This window comes from Lemur catta, chromosome 13 (genome assembly GCF_020740605.2).
Source record: "Lemur catta isolate mLemCat1 chromosome 13, mLemCat1.pri, whole genome shotgun sequence".
Classification (NCBI taxonomy): domain Eukaryota; kingdom Metazoa; phylum Chordata; class Mammalia; order Primates; family Lemuridae; genus Lemur; species Lemur catta.
Window position 1 is genome coordinate 4,471,742 of NC_059140.1, and position 22,332 is coordinate 4,494,073.

Sequence of the window (22,332 nt, forward strand, 5' to 3'; positions counted from 1 at the left end):
TTTCTCATAGGTCTTTGAGGCTCTGTTCATTTTTTTAAATTATTTTTTCTTTTGGTTCCTTAGATTGCATAATCTCTATGGACCTATCTTTAAGTTCATGATTCCTTCTTTCAGTCCAAATTTTGTGTTAAGCCCATCTATTAAATTTTTGTTTAGATACAAAGTTTCTGCAGGACACTCTGCTTGGGCTTGATAACAGAAACATGTTTATAAATAGCAGTAAGAGTAGATTATATCTCTGAATGACTCATTTCAGCCATTGAGTGACTTTGCTCGAATGATTCTCGGGATGAGCTTGTCTTTGCTTTACCCGAAAAGTCTTAGGGGGACTTGCTATGAATCCCTGCTATGGACTGAATATTTAGCTCCCCCAGAATTCATGTTAAAACTCTAATCCCCAACGTGATGGTATCCAGAGGTGGGGCCTTTCGGAGGTAATTAGGTCATGAGAAAGGCATCCTCATGATAGGGTTAGGGTCTTTTTAAAAGAGAACTGAAAAAGATAATCTCTCTCTCTCATCTCTATCTCTATTTCTCTCTCTCTCTCTTTGCCATGTGAGGATACAGCAAGGCAGCAGCCTTCTGTAAGCCAGGAATCGGGCCCTCACCAGGAACTGAATCTGCCAGCACCTTGAGCTTAGACTTCTCAGCCTCCAGAACTGTGAGAAATAAATGTTTGTTGTGTAAGCCACCCAGTGTGTGGCATTTGTTATGGCAACAGAGCAGACTAAGACACTCCCTACACATAAACTGCAGATGCCTCTTTTCCTCAGGATTGGAACATGAAACCTCCTATATCCTGGGATGTGAGGGGTGTTTGACAGGACTTCCTGCCCACAGTAGCAGTCCAGCACCAGAGCAGACAAGGAGATAAAATGGAGTCTCAAGACGTAATACACGAAGTCTTATAATAAACCACTGGGAACTGAGCAATGCATCAGAGGACACGTGAATCCTTGAGGAACAAGTGAGAGGACAGGTGCACCTGTGTGACAGATCACCCAGGGTCTCAGTGAGCAGCAGATCATAAGGTGGCCTGCAATGATCTGCAGTCTGACATGTGCATAAGCTCATGCATTTAAAAGTCATTAGCTTATTTGGGTTTGGAGAATCTTTACCGAAATACCTGCTCTGTGGGTAACTGCAGCCTCACATTCCACACATTTAGTCCTTATATTGTCCCCAAAATAAAATTGACACAGTCATTCCACCACAATCCCACAGTGTCAATATGAGTTGCTTTTGCTCAATTCTATCACCCTTGACCCCAGTCTTGAAATCTACCACAAAGGCAAAGGTTTAACAAAGGCAGTTAAAAGAATTACTCTAAAATTTTCTGTTCCAAACACTGTGGCCCCCAAGCTAATTATACACAAGAGACATTTAAGCTCCAACAGAGAGGGTGGGAGTGAAAACAATTCTCCTCACAGGGTTCCTAGCTTTGGAGAACCCACTGAGCCCCTCAGCTTCTTCAAGACCCTAGAGTCTAACGGTGCTCATGATGGAGTGACAAAATGGGGCTCTGTAAGGCAGATTCATCCACCCACAGATGCTTAGAGTCTTACAACACTGGGCTGAACCTTACAGGATGCAATGAAATTTTCTGGATGAGAAAGGAAGCAGGGAGACTATTCTAAGAAAGTAGAGAGCATCATAAAGGTATATCCAATTTTTGGTAAACGTCCCCCACTTAACTCCATAAGCAAATCCAGTCATCATTTTCAAACCAACAAGGCTAATCAGACTTATTTTGCATCTGAAAAGGCCTCTGAATGTTTTAAATTTTAAAAGTGTGTTAAAAATGCATCCCCCAGCCTAGGCAACCTAGCAAGACCCAATGACTACAAAAAATTTAAAAATTAGCTAGGTGTGGTGGCACACGCCTGTAGTCCCAGCTACCCGGACGCTGAGGCAGGAGGATCACTTCAGCCCATGCATTTGAGGCTGCAGTGAGCTATGATTGTGCCCCTGCACTCCAGCCTGGGTGACAAAGAAAGACCCCGTCTCTAAGTAAATAAATAAATAATAAAAGTGCCTCTCTGTGACATCCTTCTCAAGTCTGAATTCCAATTATAAAATAGATGTTAAAAAAAGAGATGAGAAATAGAGAAAAGGCAAACCAGTGCAAATTGATAGGCATGAATGGAGCAGAGAGAAGTCCTGGAGTTCGCAACATGTTTGCCTCCTGCAGGGATCAGGCCATGCTGCCTTCAATATTTCCTACCTAAGATTTCTCTGTTCTTTCAGTACTCTCTGTCATAAATGATACTTTAAAAAAATATCCCTTTTTTTGGTGAGTATTTGGGACTACAGAGCAATGCTTCTTAGACATATTGGGGAAAGGTAAAAGAAATGTTTTTTATTGTGAAGTGGGGAAGAGTAATTGTGAAAGGGGGGTGGGAAGGAGAACCAGCAGTCGGGCTCTGGGCTGTCAGGCAGATCCATGATAGGAAAAATAACAAGTGAAAGCGGAAGCATATCTTCTCTAGTATCCCTCAAACGTGGTCTTTCAGTTCTATGTAATACTCATGCAGCCTTTGAGAATTTCAGAAATTATTTCACTTTAGAATAAAGAATGAACTAAGTACTCACTGCTTGTTTGCTTTTGCATAGACGATTGATGAATTGATTAATAAATCAATGATTTAGAAGATTTTAAAAAAATAGAATAAAGGATGAGACAGGATAGAAGCAACCTGGTCCCTGAAGCTAAAAATTGAAACAAACAATGTTATTTTAAAGAAAAATGGGTACTTAGTAAATCTTGCCAGTACTGTGCCCTGGAATATTTGAAATATTCCTCAAAGCAGAACAAGGAAGAACAAGAAGCCGCAGAGGCAGCAGCACACGGGGATCTCAATGGACAGACTCAGAGAACTGAAACTGTAGTGCAACCAGAGAGCCTGAAGTAAAACCAGCGTACAAGAAGCAGCATCATAAAGATTTGCTGGTAGCTCATTTCACGTGAAGGTCACTGCCAGGGAAAGCAAACTCACTAGGACTTTACCACTGTACAGACTGCGGAGGAAAGAGTCCAGCCACTATAAAGAATGAATGAGGTCTTAACCAGCCTATGCAAAGAAATTTCCACAAGTTCAATAATAAAAGGAGGTACACAGAAACTACATAATATTACCCATTTTATTGACTTATACATTTATTATATATAACCTATATTATATAGTTATAGTAAATATAATTATATAATATACATTAATATCACATATAATTAATATGGCATACAACTCATATCACTTCTTTTTTTTATTTTTTAAGCTAAATACAGTAACTTTTTCTAGTTTTATTTTTAACTGACAAATAATAATTATATATATTTATAGAATACAATGTGATATTTCAATACATGTATACATTACGGAATGATCATATCTGAGTAATTAGCATATCCATCACCTCAAATATTTATCATTCCTTTGTAATGAGACATTTAAAATCCTTTTAGCTTTGTTTGAAACATGCAATACATTGTTCTTAACTATAGTTACCTTGCTGTGCAATAAAACATTTCTTGATAAATCTTGATACTGAGGGGAAAATGATTCCGTCTCAGAAAAAAAAAAAAAAAACATTTGTCTCATTCTTAACTGACAAAGTATTAATAATAAGGCCCAAACCTATCAGTAGGTTCACCTATGGTTAGTTTTTCAGCCCCAAAAAATAGCTCCTTTGTGAAACCAGAAATACGTGTTCACAGCTACTACTGACCCTTGATATATAACACAAAATTTATATAATTTACATAATTTCCTTTTCCTCTGAAAATCTGCTTAATTTTTTAACTAAATAAATTTGTTAAATATGCATCCCTGTGATGTTCTTCTCAAGTCTGGATGCTAATCCTAAAACAGACATTGCAGAGAGATGAGAAATAGAAGTTAAACTGTTATACATATAATTTATGTTATATTATGTAATTTGTCACACAAATTAGCAGACATTGCATATACACATATGTACATAATTCTAGGAGCACAAAGAACACTACTGAAGACCACCAGCACATGTATGTTCTCAGGGCTGGGGAGAACAGTGTTTTGGAGAAACAGAGGTTGAACAAGGAGGGAGAAAAATAAATCTGGAAATCTGGAGAGACCCTGATTTTGCTCAAAGCTCTTTTGGCACCTGTATAGCACCTCTTATCAGTTTCCTGCCTCTGGCATCTCTGCAAAGCCCTACTTCATAAACATGGTAGAAAAGGGACATCATAACAATAAATCTCCCTTAAATGAATCGGACTACATCAAACTAAAAAGATTCTGCACAGCAAAGGAAACAATCAACAAAATGAAAAGGCAATCTACAGATTGCAGAAAAATATTTGCAAACCACATATCTGACAAGGAGTTAACATCCAAAATTTATTAAGAACTCTTACAACTCAATAGCAAGAAAACATAGGCCGGGTGTGGTGGCTCACGCCTGTAATCCTAGCACTCTGGGAGGCTGAGGCGGGTGGACCATTTGAGGTCAGGAGTTCGAGACCAGTCTGAGCAAGAGCGAGACCTTGTCTCTACTAAAAATAAAAACAAATTATATGGACAGCTAAAAATATATGTATATAGAAAAAATTAGCCGGGTATGGTGGCACATGCCTGTAGTCCCAGCTACTCGGGAGGCTGAGGCAGGAGGATTGCTCGAGCCCAGGAGTTTGAGGTTGCTGTGAGCTAGGCTGATGGCACGGCACTCTAGCCCGGGGAACAACAACAAAAAAAAAAAAAAGCAAGAAAACATAAAACCCAATTGAAAATGGGCAAAGGTCCTGAATAGACAATTCTCTTGAGAAGACACAAAAATGGCCAGCATGCATATGAAAAGGTGCTCGAGTTCACTAATCATCAGGGAAATGCAAATCCAAACCACTATGACAACACCTCACACCTGATAGGACTGGTATTATGAAAAAGCAAGAGATAAGAAGTATTGGTGAGGATATGGAAAAAAAGGGAACACCGTTGATGGGAAGGCAGATTGGTGCAGCCTTTATGTACAACAGTAATTTCCTGAGAAACTAAAAATAAAACTACCACATGACCCAGTAATCCCTTTTCTGTGTATATGCCCAAAGGAAATGAAATCACCACCTCGTAAAGGTATCCCCACTTCCATATTTGTCACAACATTATTCATGGTACTCCAGATATGGAAACAATGAAGGTGTCTGTCAATGAACAAATGGATAAAGTAATTGTGGGACATATATGCAATGGAATATGATTCAGCCTTAAAAAGGAGGAAATTCTGCCATTTGCCACAGCATGGATGGACCCGGAGGAAATGCTAAGTGAAATAAGCCAGACACAAAAAGAAAAATATTGCATGATCACCCTTATATGTGGAATCTAAAAAAAAAAAAAAAAATGGCAAACATAGGAAGAGAATAAAACAGTGGTTGCCAGGGCGAGGAGAACAGGGAGATGTAAGCCAAAGGATACAAAGTAGCAGATATGTTGTAAGATGAACAAGTCGACAAGTCTTAAGATCTGAAGGTACAACATGAGGAGTATTGTCAATAATAGTGTATTGTACTCTGGATTTTTGCTAAGTTAGTAGATTATAGAAGCTCTCGACATGGCGAGGGAGATGGGTAACTCTGTGAGATAATGGATATGTTAATTTTTTTCACAATTGTAACCATTTTACTACACCTATATGTATTTCATAGCATCATGTTGTATACCTTAAATATACACAATAAAGTTTATTTTTTAAAAAAGAATAAGAGTTTTTATTTAAAGACCTTCTCAGCTGGTCGGAAGGTAGTGAGTTATCTCGCTTGATTGCTCACAGTCACCTCGTTCTGCTACTTTCCCCTCCTCACTACTGCACTTGACTAGTCTTAAACGAACAAACAAACCCTTCTTATCCAACTATTGAGCTAGAATTTTTTTAATTCAATGCCCTGTTTAATTTTAATCGGGAAAAGTGACAAACGGTGTGATCCAGTTATAATGCATCCTAAAGCTAATAAGAATATTATTTGTATTTTTCTTTGGAATTTATATAAACCATGTGACTTGTTCTTTATGCAGCCTATTGGACTGTGTCATTTATTGAATAATTATAGCAGCTAGCTGGAAGTAATTGTAAATTTATTATTCTGAAAAAAAAATCTCTAGTAGTTATCAGCCATTAGGAAATACAAAGAGTTGTTGAGGTGGCCGCTGGATTCGGGCTGGACGAGCGGCGAGCGCCCCTCCCAGCCGGCGACGCCGCGGCCACCGCGCCTCTCCCGGGCGAGCGCGCCCCGCGGGCCAGTGCGGCATCGCCGCCTCCAAGAGCGCGCTGGCCTTTCTCCGCCTCGTCTTCGGGCTCTCTAGCACCTTGTCGCTCAAAGTGTGTTCCAAGAACCAGCTGCAGGGGCAGCACCTGGGGACCAGTTAGAAACGCAGTATCCCAGGCCTCCCCCCGACCTACTGGATCAGAATCTGCATTTAGTGAGATCCCGGGGGCAGCTGGCATGTTACGCTACGCGGGCGCTTATGCCTGCGTCGCTCACCGGGACTGCGTCCACTTCTGGGAGGATGCGCGCCCTCATCCCGCCGTAGCGGCCCGGCGGCGGGGCCCCGCTTTCCACTGTGGGCTTAACTGGCTGCTGCGCCACATCCCGGAAAGTCGCTGCGGACTTGCCATGTTTGTCACTATCCTCTTGTTTTTTGTCACAGAAGTCGTTGTAGTGGTTTCGGGATACATTTACACAGGACAGGTGGAAAATGAGGTTCATGGCAGCATTCGGAAAGTGTGTAAGACCGACGCTGGAACCAACCGTGATGTTGCCAGCAGAGCTGCTGATTACGTGCAGAGACAACTGCGTTGTTGTGCAACTCACGACTAAGACTGGAAAAATGCAGATTCGTTCAAAGAAACCAAAAACCACAGTGCGCCTCCTAGTTGCTGCAGAGAGACTGCCCGCGGCTGTAACCGCAGGCTGGCCCATCCCTCTGACCCCCACAGAGGGATGTGAGGCTCTAGCTCTGAAGAAGGTACAAGAAATCCTGATGCTGTTATATGGGCAGCTCTGCACGTGCAGCTATTCAGCTGCTGGGCATGCCCTGCGCGTGCGTCATGCCCTGTGCGTGCGTCATGCTGTGCGCATGCATCATGCCGTGCGCATGCAGTCATGCCCTGTGTGTGCATAATGCCGTGCGTGTGCGTCATGCCCTGTGCGTGCATCATGCACTCTACGTGCATCATGCCGTGTGCATGCAGTCATGCCCTGTGTGTGCATAATGCCGTGCGTGTGCGTCATGCCCTGTGCGTGCATCATGCCCTGTGCGTGCATCATGCTGTGCGCATGCAGTCATGCCCTGTGCGTGCGTCATGCCCTGTGCATGCAGTCATGCCCTGTGCGTGCGTCATGCCCTGTGCGTGCATCATGCCGTGCGCATGCAGTCGTGCCCTGTGTGTGCGTCAGGCCCTGTGCGTGCATCATGCCGTGTGCGTGCGTCATGCCCTGTGCATGCAGTCATGCCCTGTGCGTGCGTCAGGCCCTGTGCGTGCATCATGCCATGTGCATGCGTCATGCCGTGTGCGTGCACCATGCTGTGCAGGAGTAGAGATCCTGCTTAGGAGGCCCTCATCACTAGCCAGACCTACGCAGAGTAGATCACTCAAGCCCTAGCTTTTTGGTCTTTCTCTGATTTGGAAGGCGAATGGAGCAGGTCTGCTGTTGTTGGCCTTCTGAGCTCAGTTAGTTAAAGCACACGTGCGCTGGTGGCACTGGTGTTGGCCAGAGCAGCTTGGCTTTCCATGTGCCCGCCCACTTATGACTCTCCTTTTCCTTCTACTAGTTGACTTCTTCATGCACCTAAGTTTTTAAGTATGATGGTAAATGTTCTAATTTCAGAACCCATTGTGAGTTACATAGTGCGGTAGAATTAAAGAAGGATGTGGGCCTGCTTCTGTTACCTCCAAGCAGGAATGGGCCTTGCGCTGAAACATCACCAGGTCCTTTCAGTCTTCACAAGGGAGAGCTCTTACCCAAAGGTTTCCGGGGAGAGAGGGCGAGCAAGCCAGCTGTCTGGTTAAAGGTAACACCAGATGGTGCCCTCATCAGTGTCCTTTTAAAAACTATACGCTGCAGTCAGATAAGGTAGCAACTGTACAAAATGGCTACAGTATGTATCTTCATTCATCTTCAAAATCAGACACTGATCTTTGAAACTACTAGTTTTTAATCAAAGCTGGCTTTATAGAAGTATAACGTATGCACTACTGTTTTAAAACAATTAGTGTGAGTGTGTCAGTGTGTTTTTGTATGATCTAGCCTACACGTCGTAAGTCAAACTTGTTAGAAACAATGTGCATGTGCAGACTAGCGAAATGGTATGTAGGTGTGATCTCAGCTGTAAACAGAAAAATCTAATCCAATAAACTCTGTGTCAGCCCTCAAAAAAAAAAAAAAGTCACTGATAGTTTATAATTCAGGGCCATACTCTCAAATTATCTGAAAATGCTTTGTAAAGTATAATGTTTCATAAACACAAATTAAAATCTATTGGGATAAGTTATCTGTCACACTGTGACTCTCATAAAGGATACTATTTAATCATTCTAGTTCCTTCCTTACTAGTCCTCCTATTCTCATCTTTTCCCTTTTTTAAAATCTTGTGTCTTTAAATCTTATTTTAATTTATATTTCTTCATTCCCAAATCTTACATTTTTTTCCCCACTTGGTTTGTCCTGTTTGGTTAACCTAAAAATGCACACCTTATAAATCAAATTTAATTTTTGCAAAATTTTCCCACTGGAGCAATCTTTCATTTTTCCTTCATTGGTAGCTAACTGCATTTTTATATTTATAATATCTTGCAGGAATGAAAGCATGGCCACTGATTTGCACCCAGAATGACTGGCATGACATAGCCTGCAATTAGTTACTGATCTATGTACAATGACTTTATTATTTATGTGATTTTTATTGAGACCAAAATCAAATTTTGTTATCTGAAAAAGAAATCTCAGTTATTTTTTATTATAACTGATTAGAATAGATGTCAGAGACCAAATCATAGATGTTACTGAATTATAGTTTGATCTTTTTTATTTATTCCTGAGCAAAGATCTTGCCCATAAATTTAGTAAAGATATTATTGTATCAATCAGTAAATCATGTGACATGGATACTATGGACATCGCCATGTATCAGGGCAAGCTGAGGATACTGAAGGGCAACAAAACTCTCTCACTGCAACACACAGATTGTGTGTCCTGGTGAAATGGGTCAATGCTACTATCTTCATGGGCTTAAGGCAGATATAGCTGAGGGGTATGGCTATGTTTCGTCCCGATTAGTGTTCACCAATGGACAGCCCAGAAGGCATTAAACTTAATGAGAATAATGATGATCAAGTTGAATGTGTCTTCCAGAGGACTGTTCTCTGTCTTCCATCTCTCCCAGCCAGGGCTAAGTCCTTTTCTAGGCATTCTCGGTTGCCCTTGTTTTTCCTTCCTAATATTTCTCACAACTATATTTCTATAGTCATGCAATGATTCGCTTATTATCTCTTTTTCTACACCATTCTGGTAGCTCCATGTGAGCCCAAATGCTTTTTTATAGCTTTATTCATGTGTAATTTGCATACAACAAAATTCACTCATTTTAATGCACAGTTTGATGAGTTTTGCTCATTGTAAGCAGTTGGGCAACTACCGTCCCACTCAACGTGTAGAACAAACACTTCCATCACTCCAAGTTTCCTTGAGACTACAAATAATTCTTTTAACTACTCCTCACCATTTTTCATAGTGCATGACACATAGTAAGAATTTCTTAAATATGTGTTGATGGGTGAATGGAAGGAAAGAAAGCAAGAAAGAAAGTGTGAACCACCATTTACTAAGTTTTGTATCAGGAACTGTACTAAAATATTTACATATATTATTTCAGTTATTCTTATAACAAGCTAGTGGTCAGAAATTATTATTCCTATTTTACAGGTAAGGAAAGTGAGCCTCAGAAGATTTACGTAACTCATTGAAGGTCCAATGCTTAACAAGTGAGGCCTGAGGTTTGAATTGAGTTCATCTGCAGTCATTTGACTGCAAAAGTCCATTTTTCATCACTATTAAATAAATATTGGCCTAGATATGTTTCTTGTGGGTATCAGTGTAAATCTTTCTCTCCTTTATTCAAACCACAGCTGACATAACATGTCAGTCTAGAATTACAGGTGATCCATATCATACCCTTCCCCCTCCACTAAGAAACCCTCCAGTTCATACCAAGCGGAACAAGATTTCTCTTTTCTCATTCTAGAGTGCCTGAAAATATCAAACATCTTTAACTCCTGGCTACCTTCATCTCCAATCTCCACTGACTATAGCTGGATTAAATATTCATTACCATTTATTTGATCATTAAATTTATCCATTTGCTTTTTCTTCAGCTGTTAATCTGCTACATCAATGTCAACACAGACTGCTTTAGATCACATTCTCTCGGAGGTTAGGATTACTAATATCAAAGCTTTATTATAGCTTATAATATAATAATGTTAAAAAAAGAAATTTCAGAAAATCTTCCTGAAAGCTTTGTCAGAATTAAATTTAGCATCCTAAGATTAAAACTCAAATCAGTACTGAAAATAAGATGGAAGTTTATTACTTTCATGTCAAAGAAACTAGAGGGCAACAGCTCATGGCACCTCTATGACCATCGGGTACCTTGGCTCCTTCTAAATGTTCCACCATTCTTAGTGTGTGGCTTTCATCTTTAAAGTTGCTTCAAGGTCCAACATGGCTGCTTGGTCTCCAGCTATCAAGTCTGCATTCCACCCACAAAAATGGAGAAAAGAAGATGGGCAAATATTTTTCTAAGCTTTCACAACATTTCATCTCATTAGATTCCCCTATCTGTTAGGGAAGCTGGAAAATATAACCACTTCACAGGGCACCTGGCTGTCTGGCAAAAGTGAGTGCTGACAATAAGAATGGGAGAACGGATACTTGAAGGGAGATGACCAAGAAGACAACTAGCATAATGCCAGTGGGACTCTGTGTCAGTTTCAGTCATGAGAGTTTCCATCTACAATTAAACCAGCATTTTCTCAGCACAAAACTGCCTATTCCATCATTTTTCCCCAACCACACAGATATATAAGTCTCTATATCTCTGGAAATTATCTCAGGGGGTTGTTAGGACAGATCCTAAGATGTCTCTCATCTCTCACCTGGCTCTCAGTGGGAGAGAGCACAACAGAGCAATGTTACAGTCAAGGAATGTTCCCACTTTATCACCAAATCACAATCTCCCTGTCTTTGTTTGGGACATGCCCTTTCTCTTCCCTTTAGCCCTAGACAAAAATGCTTCCTAAACCCCCAGAAAGTAAAAATGGAACCTTAACTCACTGCTATGATTCACCCATGTGCACTCGCACATCTAAAGCTACAGGCCAAAGATAATCAAGTCAAAACCTAGAGAGGAAAGATAACTGCACCAAGGTGCCACTATTCATGGTGGCTCTAGTACTAGCTTTTAATCACACGTGTTACAGCTCATGAATTAAAATGTGTACTACTTCATACTGGCTCTCTTCCAAAAGCCTTTTTTGTCTCCTCCATGTGAAAAATAGAATAGGCTTCTGAGACTGTATATAATATTAGGGAAAAACCTCAAAGTGCATTAACCTGTGCCGGTCACTGTTCTGAGGTTTTACAAAGACCAGCTCATTCTTCCCTTTTAACAGGGTGTGGAGGGAATGCTGGTGCTTTCTGTGCTTTATAGATGACACAAATGAGGCACAGTTAAGTTAGGTAACCTGCTCAAAGACACACAGACCGTGGGTGACTGAGCTTGGTGCTGAAGCTAGTTCAGGTCTCGTGTTCTAACTGAGCCACACACTGTACAAGTTACTCCTCCACTCTAGCATCACAGCCACACCCCCAACCCTCAAGAAGTTTTTTTTAAAAAAACAACTCAGGGTCCTCATTCCCCATTATTGGTCCATTTCCTCTGGTCTTCTGGTCTTCTAGGATTTACCATTAATTGCAAGTACTCCAAGCTCACACGCCACCGCAATTATCAGCTAACCCCTTAGACGCTAATTAAACAAGACATCAGGGATAACTTCCCAGCTGGAAGAGAACAAGTTTTTACTCCCAATGTCTGGGGAGAAAGAGTTGAGCCTTCATAGACGGGAGTGGAAAGGATGAGGTCAGTTTACCCCGAGGGATAACTTTGAAATGAGCAGGGAGTGGGACACGGGGATGGTTTGTTGCCTAGAAGCTTTATCCTTGGAAATAGCCTCCACTCTGTCAAAGTGTCTACAGGAACTCTGGGGCACCAAGGTTATGGCAGATCCACAGACCTCGCTCATTGCCAGAAGAAAATCCAGAAAGCCCTGAGTCTCCCCAGCCTGTTGCAATGGAAGGCAGGCTCTTCCTCTAGACTGAATCCTTCTAGACCTCTCAGAGGGCAAGGTCCAGGGGAGGGCAAGGTCTCAACAGACCCCCAAAGCAGACGGGCTGTGTCTTCCTGGAATAGGAAGAGCACATCCTGTGACTCTATCCTTAAATTTCCTTCCCCAGCTAAGACCAGCACAGACTGCAACAGAGCCTCCGTTCCCAAACCCGGTCCCCTGCAGAAGCCGGGGAAGCCGGGAGGTAAGTGGCTGAAACCTGCGCAGTGCGTTAGAGATAGCTCACGCTACGGCTGCATTAACGCTGGTCTATGCCTGACAGAAAAGGGGTGTGGGATGAAGGATCAGTGGACAATGGTCATGTGCTAAGCAGCAGGTGTGAAAACGGGTACCTTCAGCTGGCAAGGACAGGCAAGAACAGACAGGCCACAGTGGCTTGCGGGTAGACAAGGTACCCGATACTCATGAAGTAAGTGGATGTTGCCCTGAGTGTAGGCGGACACTGCCTCTTTCCTGCTGCTTCCTGACATGTTTCTTTCTTTACTACATTGCCAATGCTTTGCTGTCATGGATTGATGTGTCTGTCTATTCAGATGGATTTCTGGCAGGCTTTTGTGGCCACCCTATTACTGCAGGTTCACTGCCTAAAAGAAGTAGCGCTTCATAACCAGTTTTGGCTGAAGACAGGTGAATTAGTGGTGCTCTTTTATGAGTTTGGTCATATGTATAAATAGAAACCATGTGGAAATTACAGCAGGAGCAAATTCCCTTGGCAATATTTCAGAGCACTGTCTTCCATGTTTTTGATGATGCTGGATGGTGGTCACAGGAGCCTTATGGAGATAAGTACGGCCATGGGAAGAGGGGAACGGGGTGAGTAAAGCCAAATAGTATCAGTTCCCAGAGAAAACAAGCTTCAGGCTGAATTTTAGCAGCAAATTGAAATACTCAAACTGCATCATAGGGCAATGGAGCGTGGTGGGGGCAGGCGTGTGTAGAAGGAGCCCGTCTCTGCCCCTGCCACATGCTGAGGGGTATGAAGCCATGTCCTCTCTTTGGTTCTCTAACTAAATCAGTTCTGTGAATGAATTGCATTCCTCATGCTATAAATGACATAATATGTAAGACAGGTTCTTGTTTTTAAAGAAATTGTGATCTCCACCAAAAAAATGAAAAATAACATATTGGAAATGATTAGCAAATGATATAGCATGCTATTTAATTTTCCATTAGGCAAGACATTAAATATTTTTCAGCTTCACTGGGTGTTTAACAAACTTGTGCGTGTAAAAGGGAGGCCGTTTGATACTTTTGAAAGTCAGAGGCTGTGGCACCTGGAGGCTTATGAGGAGGTAACTTCTTCTCTGTGTAAACCAGCACTGGAAGTTTCAACAGCTCACCCCATGGAGTCAGACCCTATCATCATTTATGAATGTCTCGGTTTCCCCAGAGTTATTAAATTAGGCTGTAAGACAGCACACATATTGACTGAGCGGGAGTGGGTGCTCATTCAGTGCTAACTGACTTCCCTTCTCCTCTCAGTGTTTGTTAGGAATTTTTTTAATCTTTAAAATTAGGCTGTCCCAGCACTTTGGTAGGCTCAGGCGGGAGGATCTCTTGAGGCCAGGAGTTCAAGGCAGCAGTGAGCTATGATTGCACCCTGCACTCCAGCCTGGATGACAGGGCGAGACCTTGTCTTAAAAAAAAAAAAAAAAAAAAATGGTTTCAGCATCCACTAATAACTCAACCAGACACAGTGGCTACACCTGTAATGCCCCTGCATTTTGGGAGGCCAAGGTGGGAGGAGCCTTGAGGCCAGGACTTCAAGACTGGCCTGGGTAACATAGAAAGACCCTGTCTCTACAAAAAATAAGAAAAATTATCTCTACAAAAAATAAGAAAAATTATCTGGGCATGGTCCTGCGGGCCTGTAGTCTCAGCCACTCATCAGGCTAAGGCGGGTGGATCATCTGAGCCCAGGAGTCTGAGGCTACAGTGAGCTAGGATCATGTCGCAGCACTCCAGCCTGAATGACAGTGCAAGATCCTATCTCTAAAAAAATAAAAATAAGTAAATGTTTAAGAATAAAATAAAAAGTAAAAGCAAAGTGCTGGAGAGAAAAGTGGTTAAGAGCAGAAGCGTGACTTTCAGCCCTGTCTTTACCACTCGGTCCCCGTAACCAATCCAAGGTGGACAGTGGCCCCCGAGGCAGTGTCCTCAGCAGTGGGACGCAGGTGAAAATGTGTACCCTGCTGCCATGTTACAGCAACGTAACGCTATTGTGCCAGGACCTAGTTCCCAGTGAGTGCTTCATAACTTGCATTTATTATTAAATGTGGCACATATTTACCCCTCTATCTTACTTTCTTTCTCTCTCTATCCTTTTACTTCATTCTTCACTTTCCTGCATCTTCTCCCTTCCTTTCCCAGTTTAGACTCTGAGAAGAAACCTTGGAATCAGAAATCTAAGAAAGGGAAATGTCACCCACGATTCCTTTACATCTTAAAAAGTGGGCTTAAAAAATGTGCTAGCCTGACTCTGCCCAGGCACGGCTCACTGTGTCAGAACCGGGGTCCTGAGTTCATTAGCAATAAGACTGTATTCTGTGAAGTTTATCCCATAAGTATTGTTGACAGAATCTTGGAAGAAAGTGCAATAATTGTTTCACAAGAATATTGGAAACTTTATAGAAAGCAGTATATATTTTTGAAACTTCAGAAGGAGAAAAGAAAATTTGCACTTATTCATCCATTCAAACCCTGGGGTTTGAGTTGTTTTCAAATAACAGCAGAGTTCTTCAGAATATCAATGGTGGGGGGCGGGTGGCATGCTTGTTGTAACATCTAAGCTGAACAGATATCCATTAATTTTGCAGTCTATGCATGAAGCATCAAATCAAGAACTAAAAGTGAATTCTTCATAAATTATCTGCATACGGGATTTAATTTCTTTTCAGTCCTATCATGGAGCACATGGAAGGTGTTTGAAGAGCATAGGAGCCTGGGCTCAGTGGGAAGGCCCCATGGATCAGCAGGTGGCAGCGCAGTTGCTGCTGAACAGCAACGGCATTCAGAAATCAAACTGGCTGTGTTTTCCCTCACTGAGAGGCCACAGCTGCCTGGCAAAGAAGTTATCCGGGAAATTCCAGGGCCACTCACACTATGAGATTACAGTTAGCTGTAGACACAGTCTGATCTTTCAGTAGACAACTCCAGGGGCTATGTTTCTTACACTGGTCAACAGTTTTCTCCTTGTGCTCAAATTCTAAGCTCCGGGGTCTCATTAGGTACTATGACCAATTCAGGGGCTAAAGTAACGTATGACTTGACTCCTCAACTCCAGGGACTCGGGGCATCTGGAATCATGCTACTTTTACTGCCAGAGTGAGCGCTAGAGCTGGCGGCGTGTGAGCAGTGGTGACAGGAGAGGCCAGTGCGGCCCCGAGAGCCAGGGCGCACCTCCTCTTGACGACGGAGCGGGATGGAAGCAGGAGGAGGTGAGTGGAGTGCGGCCGCATCAATAAGGCCCCTGGCTGCTCACAAACCCTTCTGCCTGCTCCGTGCCATGTCCCGCCTCCCTCCCACCACTACCTCCGGAAATGACCAAGCCGAAGGAAGTGGACAATCCCCCGCCAAGGTGTCTGCAGAGAGAAGGTGAACATGCTGATGGCCATGGGAGCTGTGGCAGGCTCAGACCAAACTGGAATAAAATTGCCATCCATGCAGTACGCTTTCACATGCTTCACGCCCCTTACGTCCCCAAGGCTCTGCAGTTGAAGCAGGAGTTTCCTCCCCCTTTTACAGATGCAGAAATTGAAGTTCAGAAAGATTACATGCCTTAGTTAAGGTCACAGAGCAGGAAGGCAAGCAAAGACATGGATGCTGCTGTTCTGTCCCCGCCGCGTTGGAGTGTCTCTGCAGAGGTAAGGAAGGTCAGACAAGGCGTAACCACCGGAGAAAGAGTGGACACGGAATGAGGACATCGCTTCATTCCCCTCTCGTGTGTAATCCATCCATTCCAATTTTTCTGATTTGTCCCAGGTGCCAGAAAATGCCTCAGCATGAAAAGTGACAACCAGAGCTTCTTGGGGGATCCCCCCAAACACTTCATCCTCCTGGGCGTTTCGGACAGGCCATGGCTGGAGCTCCCTCTCTTTGTGGTCCTCCTGGTGTTCTACGTTCTGGCCGTGTTAGGGAACATGGCCATCATCCTGGTGTCCCGGCTGGATCCCCAGCTGCAAAGCCCCATGTACCTCTTCCTCAGCCACCTGTCCTTCCTGGACCTCTGTTACACGGCCACCACAGCCCCTCAGATGCTAGTCAACCTGGGCAGCTCCAGGAAGACCATCAGCTACGGTGGCTGCACAGTGCAGTACGCCATTTTCCACTGGCTGGGATGCACCGAGTGCATTGTCCTGGCCGCCATGGCCCTGGACCGCTACGTGGCCATCTGCGAGCCCCTGCGGTATGCCGTTGTCATGCACCGCGCTCTCTGTCAGCGGCTCGTGGCTGTGGCCTGGCTCAGTGGCTTCGGCAACTCCCTCGTTCAGGTAGTCCTGACAGTGCAGTTGCCTTTCTGTGGGCGGCAGGTGCTGAACAACTTCTTCTGCGAGGTGCCAGCCATGATCAAGTTGTCGTGTGCCGACACGGCTGCGAATGACGCCACGCTGGCTGTGCTGGTGGCCTTCTTTGTGCTGGTCCCCCTAGCTCTCATCCTCCTCTCCTATGGCTTTATCATCCGTGCTGTGCTCAGGATCCGGTCATCCAGGGGGCGGCGCAAGGCCTTTGGGACCTGTTCCTCCCACTTGCTGGTGGTCTCCCTTTTCTACCTACCGGCCATCTACATGTACCTGCAGCCCCCTTCTAGCTACTCCCAAGAGCAGGGCAAGTTCATTTCCCTCTTCTATTCCATAATCACACCTACCCTCAATCCCTTCATCTACACCCTGAGGAATAAAGATGTGAAGGGAGCTCTGAGAAGACTCCTGGCAAAACTCTGGGGGCTCTTCAGAAGATGACGATCTGAGATGTGGCAATCTCCACCGACTGATGAGCACTGAGCAAGTGTATCGTGTGCTCAGAGCACCTTTCTCTCAAGGAGTCATAACCAAACAGTAAGGACTTGGAGAGATGTGAAAGCCTCAAAATCCCCATCCAAAACATCTGGCTTCCTGTGTAGTCGCAACGCCTAAACCCCCATCTACAAATAAAATCAATTCTACAGGTGTAATTCTAGGAGGCCATATGTTTTCAAAATTGATTCAACAGACCCGATATTCAGTAAGTATTTGTTGAATTATTTAATTTCTAATTTCCTGATTCCTTCCCCTTTTCCTCTTTCTGTAGTTCTTCTATTTTTCTGTCATTTGTATTTTTGCAAGTTTCCTTCTTCCTTTTCCATTGTTCCTAAGTGTACATAACACGAAACTGAAACATAATCTTATTTAACTTATAATAAATGCACGTTCTTCACCATAGATTTAAAAAAAAATCTAGAACATGAAGCTGTCATTAAGGAGAAGTCAAAAATGCTGCCAGTTTATGGAAGCTGCTCAATACACTTCCCACTCTCCACTTACTTGTGAGAACAGACAGAACCTCTAACTCTGTGTATCTTAAAATATTTTAAAGAAATAACTCTACATTTTTAAAAGCTTATGATTAGGCATTTTCTCCTATGTCCATAGAGGAAAATTTAAAATGAAAGCAGTTGTACTCATGTAAATGAAGGATACATTCAAAACATAAAGTTCTAATGCAGCTTCTTTTTTCCAGTTGATGAGAAATTTTATATATATACATATATATATTTCTAGAGACAACGTCTCACTCCGCCACCCAGGCTGGAGAACAGTGGCACATTCATAGCTCATTGTAGCCTCAAACTCCTGGGCTCAAGTGATCCTTCTGTCTTAGCCTCCCTAGTAGCTGGGACTAATGGCATGTGTCACGACACTTGGCTAATGTTTTTAAATTTTTTTGAAGAAACATGGTTTCACTATGTTTCCCAGGATGGTCTTGAACTCCTGGCATCAAGCAATCCTTGTACTTCAAGCCACCATACCGAACTAAAAAGACTCTATATTTTTTATTTTACTTAAAGTGTAGCCAAATTCTTGTGGATGAGCATAAACACCTTAAGTTTCTTCATATTAACATGTCAGTTTAATTACTTCCACTTTATTCTGGGTGTGGAGGTGCAGGTAAGTGTTCATAGTATTTCTCAAAGTATTTATTTTACTGTCAGTGTCAGGGATAATATTTTATATTTTGGAGGGCCGGGGTCAGTGGCTCAAGTGCTGTAATTCTAGCACTCTGGGAGGCTGACGCGGGAGGATCACTTGAGGCCAGGAGTTCAAGACCAGCCTGAGCAAGAGTGAGACCCTCATCTCTCCCCAAAATAGGAAAAATTAGCCGGGCATGGTGGCGCATGCCTGTAGTCCCAGCTACCCAGGAGGCTGAGGCAAGAGGATCACTTGAGCCCAGGAGTCTGAGGTTGCTGTGAGCTATAATGACACTACTGCACTCCAGCCTGGGCAACAGAGCAAGACTTTGTCTAAAAAAAAAAAAAAAAAAGGAGAATGGAACATAGCTCAGATGGACATTTTCACGTTCTCTGCATTTGAGCTAATGGTATCAGGTGATGTTGGGAATAGACGGTCTTCTCAGTGCGTCATAAGTATTCATTTTGTCATTCCCTAAGGATATCTGTTTGCTCCATAATGTGGGAAACAAAGAGCAAGAAAGAAACCCTTGAGATTATCACCTTCTTCCTTTTAACCCCTAGTCCCATCTACTACACGAAGCCCTACTGGCCTAATTAAAAAAGAAGTTTCAAAGATTCTCCCAGGTTTCTTATTCCCCCACTCGCTACTCCTGACCCTCACTTAATCGTCTCTTAATGCACGCACTAGGTTCTCACGAGCGTTTGTTGAGATCCACACTTCACACTGAATAACACTGCGCCAGCCATGAAGCTATCGTCCCTCGCCATCTAGCTCACCTCTCTGTGCCGCAGACCCGGGACTCTAAGTCCTCCACTTGTCACATGCTGCTTGTCACTCTTCTGTTGGAAGTCCTAGCGTCAGCCTGCCCAGGTGGAGAGGACAGAAAGACTTACTCCACCTTGTTTTCTTCCCGTGTGCCTCAGTGCCCTCTCAGTAACCCTTCTTCACTCCGGCGGCGGAGTGACATGCTGAAACGCTGTGCACTGCAGAAGCGGCAGCTGACTCCACTTCCGACTCCTTCAGAGCCAGCCCGTCATACCCCTCGGGGATGTCAACATCAGTCCCGCAGCTCTCGCTTCTCAGAGGCGGGTTTTAACTCCATGGGCCCCTCTTCCAAATGTCCAAGCTATAATAAATCCAACCTAGCTGCTTGGTGAGGTCACTACTTCCATGAAACCCACGTGGTTTTTGTTCTCTCTCTTTTCAGATAGCTAATTCCTAATTAGCAATTTATTATGCTAAATTCCCTTTGTCAAAGCACCCTATCTGGTTTCTGTTATATGACTCGACCATGCCTGATAAACCTGCATATTACTTAGATGTTGATGTCACTATTCCCAATTGCCAAAGAGTATGACTCTTATCTCAAAACTCCCTAATTAGAATATGTAGCATAGTTCAAAGCTCAGAAAGATACTTAATGCAAATGAATGAACAACAACAGAAACATTATTGATTCTGATATTTGAAGCATGAATAATAATTCCTAAAATTTACATTACATGTCTATTAAGGCAATTCTGAATACTGCTAAACAATATATCACAAGGCTTGAAAACAGATACTGTTTGCCCTTTCATAGTCAAAGAACAAAGTGTTAATACTCTTTCTTTCCTAGGGCAGAACCCAGACCCCTTCATCCCAAACACTGAGTGTCCAATAATTCAATTTAGTTCTGACACTGACTCCTGGAGTGGGCACAGATCCCACAGGTTTAAGGGGTGCAGTGCCACCAAAATGCCGCACTTCAGACCTTAGTCACAAGTCTTGGACACCCCCCCACACTTCTGACTGATTTGGCCAGAAATTTGGTATTTTCCACAAACCACCCTTCAAGTTTGATGATTCCCTAAAATGACTCATAGACTCAATGAAGGCAGTGTACTTATACAATTACTATTTCAGTATAAAGAATATGACTTAAAAAGCGTGAAATGGAAGCAATGTATAGGGCGATGTCTGGTGGGCGGGTATACGGGGGGGACACAGAGCTCACATCCAGGGACTTTACCTGGGCTTCCCTGCACTTGTGCATGCGCGCATGACTCACTGACCCGCGGTTCAGCTCAGGCTCCAGCCACCTTCCCCTCCCCAGAGGACAGGAGCCGGAGCTGAAAGTTCCAACCCCCAATCACGTGCTTGGTCTTTCTGCTGTGGCCAGCCGCTCCCTGGAAACTAGTCAAGGGTCCACCATGAGTCATGTTAGCATAAACCCGGGTATGGTAAACGGTGTTTTTACTAGTACCAAAAGACACTCCTATCGCTCAGGAAATTCCAAGAGTTTTTGATACTCTGTGCCACGCACCAGGGACAGACACTGACCACAGACTCTGACTCCAGAAGTCTCGTCTTACCCACTGCAGTATCTTGAAGTAAAGAGAACCAGACGGAGGGTGGGGGAGGATCCCACCACAAGGGCAGCAAGGAGCACCCCGCGGGACCCAGGACTTCACTTTCTAGCTGCCAGGTGAGTGAAAGCTGCTGCCGACATAAAGTGGCACAGGCGACGCAGCAGAGAGGAGAGAGGGAAGTGAGGGTCCATCCTCCAACTTGCAGGCCATGAGCTTCCGTGAGCACCTTATCTCAGATGCCTCTGCTGAGCAGAAGTCAAACCCGAGTAAGGAGCTCAGATTAAATCCCAGGAACTCCAAGGTCTCCAAACAATAAATCCATTTCAGACAGAAACCGTCTCTGTGCAGAAGTTCACATCTGTCTTGGGCTTAGCCCTCCAACAAGCCAGAGGACTCCAGGAGCTCAGCTTCTTCCATCCTTATCTCTAAGCTTCCACGAGGCACAGAGGGGAAGGAAATACCTAACACAAACTTTCTCCAGGGGCCTTGGCAGACCTGAGGTCTCAAAAAGCCCCTTCGGGCTCAGGCTGCTTAGCTTTACGGCTGCCCTTTTGCTCCGGTTGGGAGGTGAAGGGGGTCCTGGTTCAGGGGACACACACTGGGGCTGCTGCCTTCCTGGAAGGTCTTCAATGCCAGAACTTGGGGACGTCACCTCCTTGTCTCTCTTGATTGTGATTGTTAATGTTGAGAACAAGAGAGCAGAATTAAAAAAAAAAAAAAAGTCAAACAATTCCATCACTGACTCTTCATGCTGTTCCCAATCCCTGATGATTTTCTTACTTCATAGAAAGATAAGTCATGGGCATCATACTGGCCATTTATCATGTGCCTAAACTGCAAAGACCTCCTGTGAGGTGGTAAGAACTTAAATTGTCCCACATGAAGTAGGAATAGAAGCCAGATTTATTTAGAAAGTCAAAATGGCAACCCTCTAGTGTAGAGCCAGAAGGAAGTGTTTCAAATGAGTGCTTTAAGTGAAACAAAGCTGGGGCAAGCTGCCGCCGAGAGCTGAGCGCCTGCTATAACAAGAGGAAGGAGACCCAGGCCAGGCGTGGCTGGGGGGACCAGGGCAGGTCTCAGTGCGGGTGCCAGCTATGTGGGAGCCCCAGCACCACTCGGATAAAAGAAACCCACACCTGGGCATAACAACGGCGGGAATCTGTCTAGATGGACACATCTGATTTTCTCCAAACTCCTAGTGTCACCCACCTCAACCTGTCTCCATGCAGTTAATAGCAATTATACTTCCAAATGTCCAGGCAATTGGGTCACTTTCTGGACCTATTCAGTTTCATTGGTCTGTGTCCCTATCTTTGCAACAATATCACCAAGTTGTAATTCTTTGGCTTCGTACACATTGTAATATCTGGTAAGGA

The 22,332-nt window shown here is 43.7% G+C and overlaps 1 protein-coding gene and 1 pseudogene across 1 annotated transcript; both read left to right on the forward strand.

Moving 5' to 3' along the window:
• Positions 1–405: 405 nt before the first annotated feature.
• Positions 406–7,574, forward strand: LOC123649437 (annotated as a pseudogene).
• Positions 7,575–16,422: 8,848 nt separating this feature from the next.
• Positions 16,423–17,463, forward strand: LOC123649351 (olfactory receptor 2B11). The gene has a single exon (XM_045567429.1). The coding sequence runs from the start codon at positions 16,440–16,442 to the stop codon at positions 17,394–17,396; it is 957 nt and encodes a 318-aa protein (XP_045423385.1). The 5' UTR covers positions 16,423–16,439; the 3' UTR covers positions 17,397–17,463.
• Positions 17,464–22,332: the final 4,869 nt, after the last annotated feature.